Below are 8,333 nucleotides of genomic sequence, written 5' to 3'. Positions count from 1 at the left end.
TAACTCGGTTAAAAAACATGATCATCTCATACAATAAAATTCAGCATCATGTCTTGACCATATCACATCACAACATGCCCTGCAAAAACAAGTTAGACGTCCTCTACTTTGTTGTTGCAAGTTTTACGTGGCTGCTACGGGCTTAAGCAAGAACCAATCTCACCTACGCATCAAAACCACAACGATAGTTTGTCAAATAGACTCCGTTTTAACCTTCGCAAGGACCGGGCGTAGCCATACTTGGTTCAACTAAAGTTGGAGAGACAGTCGCCCGCAAGCCACCTATGTGCAAAGCACGTCGGGGGAACCGGTCTCGCGTAAGCGTACGCGTAATGTTGGTCCGGGGCGTCTCGTCCAACAATGCCGCCGAACCAAAGTATGACATGCTGGTAGGCAGTATGACTTATATCGCCCACAACTCGCTTGTGTTCTACTCGTGCATATAACATCAACATAAATAACCTAGGCTCGGATGCCACTGATGGGTTTCGTAGTAATTTCAAAAATTTCCTATGCACACGCAAGATCATGTGATGCATACCAACGAGAGGGGAGAGTGTTGTCTACGTACCCAACGCAGACCGACTGCGGAAGCGCTGACACGACGTAGAGGAAGTAGTTGTACGTCTTCACGATCCAACCGATCAAGCACCGAAACTACGGCACCTCCGAGTTCGAGCACACGTTCAGCTCGATGACGATCCCCGGACTCTGATCCAGCAAAGTGTCGGGGAAGAGTTCCGTCAGCACGACAGCGTGGTGACGATCTTGATGCACTACAGCAGCAGGGCTTCTCCTAAACTCCGCTACAGTATTATCGAGGAATATGGTGGCTGGGGCACCGCACACGGCTAAGGAATAGATCACGTGGATCAACTTGTTTGTTCTAGGGTGCCTCTACCTCAGTATATAAAGGACCAAAGGGGGGAGGCTGGCCGGCCACTAGGGGTGCGCCAGGAGAGTCCTACTCCCTCTGGGAGTAGGATTCCCCCCCCCCCAATCCTAGTTGGAATAGGATTCGCGGAGGGGGAAAAGAGAGAGAGGGGGCCGGCCACCTCTCCTAGTCCTAATAGGACTAGGGGAAGGGGGAGGCGCACAGCCCATGTAGGGCTGCCTCTTCTCTTTTCCACTAAGGCCCATCATGGCCCATTTAGCTCTCGGGGGGTTCCGGTAACCTTCCCGGTACTCCGTAAAATCCCGATTTCACCCAGAACACTTCCGATATCCAAACATAGGCTTCCAATATATCAATCTTTACGTCTCGACCATTTCGAGACTCCTCGTCATGTCCGTGATCACATCCGGGACTCCGAATAACCTTCGGTACATCAAAATGCATAAACTCATAATATAACTGTCATCGTAACCTTAAGCGTGCGGACCCTACGGGTTCGAGAACAATGTAGACATGACCGAGACACGTCTCCGGTCAATAACCAATAGCAGGACCTGGATGCCCATATTGGCTCCTACATATTCTACGAAGATCTTTATCGGTCAGACCGCATAACAACATACATTGTTCCCTTTGTCATCGGTATGTTACTTGCCCGAGATTCGATCGTCGGTATCCAATACCTAGTTCAATCTCGTTACCGGCAAGTCTCTTTACTCGTTCTGTAATACATCATCTCACAACTAACATATTAGTTGTCATGCTTGCAAGGCTTATGTGATGTGCATTACCGAGAGGGCCCAGAGATACCTCTCCGACAATCGGAGTGACAAAACCTAATATCGAAATACGCCAACCCAACATGTACCTTTGGAGACACCTGTAGTACTCCTTTATAATCACCCAGTTATGTTGTGACGTTTGGTAGTACCCAAAGTGTTCCTCCGGTAAACGGGAGTTGCATAATCTCATAGTTATAGAAACATGTATAAGTCATGAAGAAAGCAATAGCAACATACTAAACGATCGGGTGCTAAGCTAATGGAATGGGTCATGTCAATCAGATCATTCAACTAATGGTGTGACCTCGTTAATCAAATAACAACACTTTGTTCATGGTCAGGAAACATAACCATCTTTGATTAACGAGCTAGTCAAGTAGAGGCATACTAGTGACACTAAGTTTGTCTATGTATTCACACATGTATTATGTTTCCGGTTAATACAATTCTAGTATGAATAATAAACATTTATCATGATATAAGGAAATAAATAATAACTTTATTATTGCCTCTAGGGCATATTTCCTTCACTTTAACCCAAGTCTTGGTCTCTTGGTTCAAACTCAGCCCTATCTTAATTAAAACAAAATTGAGCTTCTCCTTGTTAATCTAATTTTTATGCTACTGACATTAAATGTGCACGGATACTTATTATGTTTAAGGAGGTTGTACCACGTAAATCAAATTATTTGGTTCAATTGTTTTGTTTCAATCTAGACGTAAAATTGTAGTTCTAGGCAACTTTATGATGATCGCAAATACTCCCTCCCTAGCAAAATGTAAGATGTCTTTTATGCCCTATGCAAAATCAAAGAACTTCTTACATTTTGGTACAAAGGGGCATCCTTACTAGACCAGACGGCTTCACTACGTACTGATCCTTATAAGACTAGGCAGCTTCACTACATAACGATCCACTTGGAATGAGTAAAAACTACTTGATTTAGTTTAATAAATACTCCTTCCGTCTCAAAATAAGTGTCGCTGATTTAGCACCGACATTTATTTTGAGACGAAAGGAGTGGTATTTTAAAACCCGTGCAACTAAAATTCCCTCTCAACCCCTCAAATTTCCTCCGGGACGGGATTGACGTATGAACCCTAAGGTAGATCAAGTGCTGCTTGAGTTGCAAGAGGGTACCAAGTTAACCCAATGCAAGAAACAGATCTCAGCAGTCTGGTTAGTGCATCACTCAGCCAAGAAAATTGCATATACATAGGTTGTAATTTTTTTTCTTGCAAAAATGATTCAAATCTATTATCAAAGTTCATAGGAGGTACAAAGCACCTTAAATGTAATAAAAATTACATCGACATTCCGAGACCACCGAACGACCACTACCGTCGTCAGAACGACCCACCGACGCGCCGCTGTCGCCGTTTCCCTGCCGGAGCCGACTTGACCTTGTCGATGACAGGCGGGAAGTCTTCATGCACGTACCCCTAAGGACCAGTGCCCTGGAGCCGCAGTCGTCGTCATTGAACCCCTCAATAGATCTGAAACATCTGACACCAAATCTCGCCACATGATGAGAAACCCTAACCTCGCCGTCCAAAATAGACGATATGAATCTACGCTGGAACTTCGTTGACTACGTTCAGATGAATGAACTCAAGGAGGATCCGAGGCCGAAAGACAAACTCGAAGAAGAAGTGACGCCATCCGTCCGAGCGCCGCACTTGCGAGGACTAAAAAAACCCTAACCTAAACTACTAACCAGAGCGGAGGCATTGGGATTGCCCTCTTCACCACCGGCCGCCGGAGCAGCGGATAGAGAGGAGGCGAATCCACATGCTCGCCGGCGAAGCCTGATGGGAAAAGTTTACTCTAGCCGTCAAGGGATAGCGGAGTGAAAGAGAAACCGTAGATTACATAGGTTGCAAGTTGCGCACGAGATGAAGCATCTGTGGATAGAAATAAAAACATCAATTTGCCGGGATCTAATCAGCCGAATCAGTGTTGTTAACATAGTAGTACTACTCCAGTGCCATTACTTACAACCTGGGGTCTAACACAGGTCAGTTACTGGGGTGAGTAAATTAAGACTAAGCGTACAAAGTACTCTTGCAAATATGTAGTAGTATAACTCTTGCTTCACTTAAAACACCTTTCTATTTCACATATTAGTTTTGTCTATTAACCTAAATTATACGTAGGTCCCATTTGTCACGGATAAATATAAGAATCCCAGATAATTGTGGCCCGGGACGGAGGAAAACATGCGAGAGTTTTTTTGGTCTACAACCATCCGGAGTTGATCCTGCCGAGTTCCACACTTGTGGTTATTCCAAAAGGCGGAGCAAAGTGGTAATCGAGCTTCGTGCTTGTGTTTCTCCACAGAAACGGACCCTCTAACATTCACAAGGAAAGTCACCGTACTACAATGCCAGTCTAGTGTAAATTTAAGAAGGAGAGTTAGGGATTGTTAGCAGGCTGTTTACTATTAATATTTACTGTAGATTTAAATAATTCAAAATTAATTTTATTTTACTATCAATTTGTTTATATGTAATTACTATAAATGTACATAGTAGATCATGAATTTACAAATTAATTTAAGTCATTTTAGCGTTAATTATATGAATAGAAAGAAGGAAAGTTAAGGTACTGTAACTTTTCTAACATTCCTTATCAATGTTAGAGGATCCGGTTCCAGTCGACCTATGAGGCCGGATTGCCTATTGTTGAGTTTGACAATGCTGCGGGGTTAGGACTTAGGAGATGGTGGGCGAGCTCCGCACCTGGTAGATCCAGAATGCAAAGCAGACAATCTAGGCACCGAAATCATCTCACTAAGAGCATCTTCACTAGTCCCCCAAAAGGCCCCTCAGGATCACCTTTTCATCGCCGGCAGTGAAAAAAGTCCCCACTCGTGCTTCCAAGATCCTGTTTTCCGCTGGATTCGTGAAATTTTAGCGCCGGTAAACCTACCCCAAACCCAGCCGCCTGGGGGGCATTTGGGAGCGCCGGCGAATTGTTTTTGCATGCAAAGGCCCACATGCAGCCTCGCAACACCCTCTCTCTTATCACTTTTGACCTGACACACGCTCGAGCTCTCTCTCCTCGTCTTTTCTTCCAACAACCACGGACCCGCGCCGCTCGCCGTCTGCTTGCCTCCGTGCGTGCCTTCGTGCTTGCTGCTGTGCTTGCCGCTGGGGCCGCCCTATGTGCCTGCTCGCACGCGTCCGAAGCCGCGGCAGCTCGTCGCCGAGGTCGCGGGAGCTCGTCCGCCGGCGTGTGGTCGTGGTGTGGCCGGGCCGGAGCTCGCTGCACACGAACGCCGGCTCGCTGCTCGCTGACTGCGTGCCTTTGCCGCCGCGCGGTCGCGGTCACCGCTCGCCGCTCGTCGCAGTCGCATGCTTGTGTGTTGGTTCAACCTCCGCCATCGAGGCTGAGCCGCAGGAGCTTGAGGCGCATGGTCGGGGCGGCGCGTGCGGGGTGGCGCGTGGCAGAGGCTTGGAGGTGAGCTTGGCGCGTGGCTGAGGCCTGACGCGTCGCGGCGGCACGAGTGAAGGAGGAGCTTCGACCGTCCGCGCGAGTGAAGGTCTGGAGGAGGAGTAGCGGTTTCTGCGGCCGTGGAGGAGCCACGAGACGGCGAGGCCAGGGAGCGGAGAGAGGCGCAGAGGTGCTCGCCGGGGCTGGGACGGGGTGGCCGTGGCCTGGACGCACTCAAGGTGAAGGACGCCGTCTCCGCCCTCATGTTGCTCGAGCTCGGCGTCCATGGAGCTCGGGGCGAGGCCGGGCCAGCCATGTCCTGGGGCGGGCGCGGCTTGGGCGGCCATGGCCTGGACGGCGGGCGCGGTGGGCGAGGGCGCGGGCTGCTATCTCCTTCACGGCTGGAAAATTTTTCATCCCCAGACCAAAATTTCCGCCCGCAGCCCCCAAGCGACGACAAAATGTCTCTTGGGAGGCTCAACGGCTGAAGATGCTCTAAGGGTCAGGAGTTGATGGTCATGCTGATTTGTTTAATTATGCCAGAAATCATCTCACTAAGGGTCCGAGCCACAGAACAACCATAGTCGTAGGTTTTTCAACATATAAATAACTATTGGCAAAACAAAAAGCCTACTCTTAAAAGCATAATCCCTTTATCGTTTTAATAGCTTCACAACTTAGAAACAAAATCATTTGTAACCGGAATTTTGATTGGAAAAATAGGATCTCTTGTAGTCCTTCATAAAAGTTAGAACACTTAAAAGTTATATATAACTGGATTTTTTTTGCGTGCACGCAAATATTTTTATTTTTGGATAAGCTTTTGTAGGTTCACACATGGTGACATAGCTGCATATATGAATTGTTTCATATTTCTAGAGGGTGTTTTTTTTAAGAAAGAAAATCCCTTGACTTCTGTGACTAGATCATGTACACAGCCATAAGTGATGAGTATTGGCAGATCGATGATCACAAGAAATGACAGTACATACGTACGAGTGGATCGTATGCCATCCTTCTAAAGCAGCGTTTTAACACATGAAGGTGCCGGATCCAACTGGTCAGGACTAGATTAAGGATTTTCATTCATGAGAGGACGTGCTCTTTATGAAAAACAAACGTTTTTGCCTTGCTGGGCTGTACAAAGTCGGGTAGTTAAATCTTATTGCCAAAAAAGAAGAAGAGGCGGGTAGTTAAGTGTCATGGATTGGAGCCACAGCAGATGAAGGAGAAACACGACCTCGGGACAAGGGAATTCCGGAAGATTCTTGCCTCAGCAACTAGGTGCACCGTTGGCTTTACGCGACGGAAGGAGTAAGCTTCACACTGCTGGATGGATTCTTTGCTTCAGATCCACGATCTCATCTGCTCACGTACGTACGTCGCTTGTATCCCTGGTCGACAGTAAACATATATACTAGTACTAGTACTCGTAGTTGCCTAAGCCACGTCCTGTACACACTGCACCGTTGGTTCACTTTAGGCCTTATCAATGTCGTAGACGTTACTTACATGTATATATGCTATATATACAGCCTACAGCACAAGTAAATCCGGCCGTCACATGCACGCACGTAAATATGGTAATCACCCGAGCGACATGACATTCTGACAGAATTAATTGTGTGGTTTGCGTTGTCCTGGCTAAGATTCCTTATTGGTAATTAACGGCGACTTTGATGCCCTCGTGTCCAATGGAAGCATCACCCTCTGCCACACTTCGCCTCCGTGAAAAATTATGTCTGTGCTGTCTAGATTAATTAAGCTACCCTTAGTCCCTTACCCTTTACTTTCTTCAAGTGATCCAGCTACTATGTCAGAGGCAGGGCATCTCTTGAGAAACTAGCCAACAGCGCTGTACTAATTACCCTTGTCTCTCTCGGGCGTGGAGTCTCTCTCAACAGCACACACATGCGTCGTCGTCGTCGTCGACCGATATAAATAACTGCTCGCTTCGCACACTCCGGTCGCCATCGAGCTCCTTGTTGTTGAACTCGCTTCTCTAGCTCTAAGCCTCTAGTTGCCCAAGCTGGCAGGCTCAAGTGCTCTAGCTCCTCCTAACAGAAACTACACTAGAGATCTCCGGCCGGCCGCCGGCGGCGCTGATACACTGCAGGCACATACGACGGTCGCGTTCATGGCCGGCGGGTCGCCGTGCGCGTCCTGCAAGCTGCTCCGGCGGCGGTGCACCAAGGACTGCATCTTTGCCCCCTTCTTCCCCGCCGACGACCCCCACAAGTTCGCCATCGTCCACAAGGTCTTTGGCGCCAGCAACGTCAGCAAGATGCTCCTGGTACGTGCATACTCCTACGTAGCTAGATGATATTTCATGCAATGACGCGCGGAGACACGCAGACGCTAACATATGAGATGCCATTACTTGCAGGAGCTGCCGGTGCAGCAGCGCGGGGACGCGGTGAGCAGCCTGGTGTACGAGGCGAACGCGCGGGTGCGGGACCCGGTGTACGGCTGCGTGGGGGCCATCTCCTTCCTGCAGAACCAGGTGTCGCAGCTGCAGATGCAGCTCGCCGTCGCGCAGGCCGAGATCCTGTGCATCCAGATGCAGCAGCGAGACGGCTGCCAGTCCCAGGACGACGCAGGGCGAAGCGACGGCCACAGCCTGGCGGCCATGCAGCAGATGGTCGTCGACGACACCGCGGCGGCAGAGGCTTTCCTGATGCAGAACGGCGGCGGCGGCTTCCCGCCGCAGCTGATGAGCAGCTACGGCGGCGCGCCGGCCCCCAACGTGCATCACTACGGGCAGCAGGACCACCTCAAGAGGGAGTCCCTGTGGACGTAGCTAGCTAGTCAAAGTCAACTTGTGTAGGACTTAGCTTGTCGCTAGCTATGCACGTGTAGGGGTTTAGGTTAATTGCGTTATGATGACTCTTCTCTTATTTTTACATTTTGAACTCCTCTCTCTCTCTCTCTACCTCTCCCTGCTGGTGTTGTTGTGTTGTACTAGGTGTTTGATCCAGAATTAGTACGAGATCCATGCTTTTCTGATCATTGTCATGTTCTTATCTAAAAAGGCTCACCGCCTGTTTTATAGATAAAGCAACAATCATTACAACCCAAAGCATACAACTCTGACACCACAACACACATAGGCAGGATACAACAATGAATAAGAACAACAACGACGTCACCCCAACCCACTCCAAGCCCATAACGATCGCTTGAAGATTCGGAGTTCTCTACCGTGACACATGTGTCACAA

At 48.6% G+C, this 8,333-nt stretch overlaps 1 protein-coding gene across 1 annotated transcript; it reads left to right on the top strand.

Annotated features, from left to right (window-relative positions):
* Positions 1-7,067: 7,067 nt before the first annotated feature.
* ASL5 (Lateral organ boundaries (LOB) domain family protein) lies at positions 7,068-8,116 on the top strand. The gene is made up of 2 exons (XM_048691490.2): positions 7,068-7,406; positions 7,500-8,116. The coding sequence occupies exons 1-2, from the start codon at positions 7,251-7,253 to the stop codon at positions 7,911-7,913; spliced, it is 570 nt and encodes a 189-aa protein (XP_048547447.2). The 5' UTR covers positions 7,068-7,250; the 3' UTR covers positions 7,914-8,116.
* Positions 8,117-8,333: the final 217 nt, after the last annotated feature.

Source organism: Triticum urartu, chromosome 1A (genome assembly GCF_056163025.1).
Source record: "Triticum urartu cultivar PI428250 chromosome 1A, HENAU_Tu73, whole genome shotgun sequence".
Lineage (NCBI taxonomy): Eukaryota > Viridiplantae > Streptophyta > Magnoliopsida > Poales > Poaceae > Triticum > Triticum urartu.
This window is presented reverse-complemented; position numbering and strand designations above follow the sequence as displayed.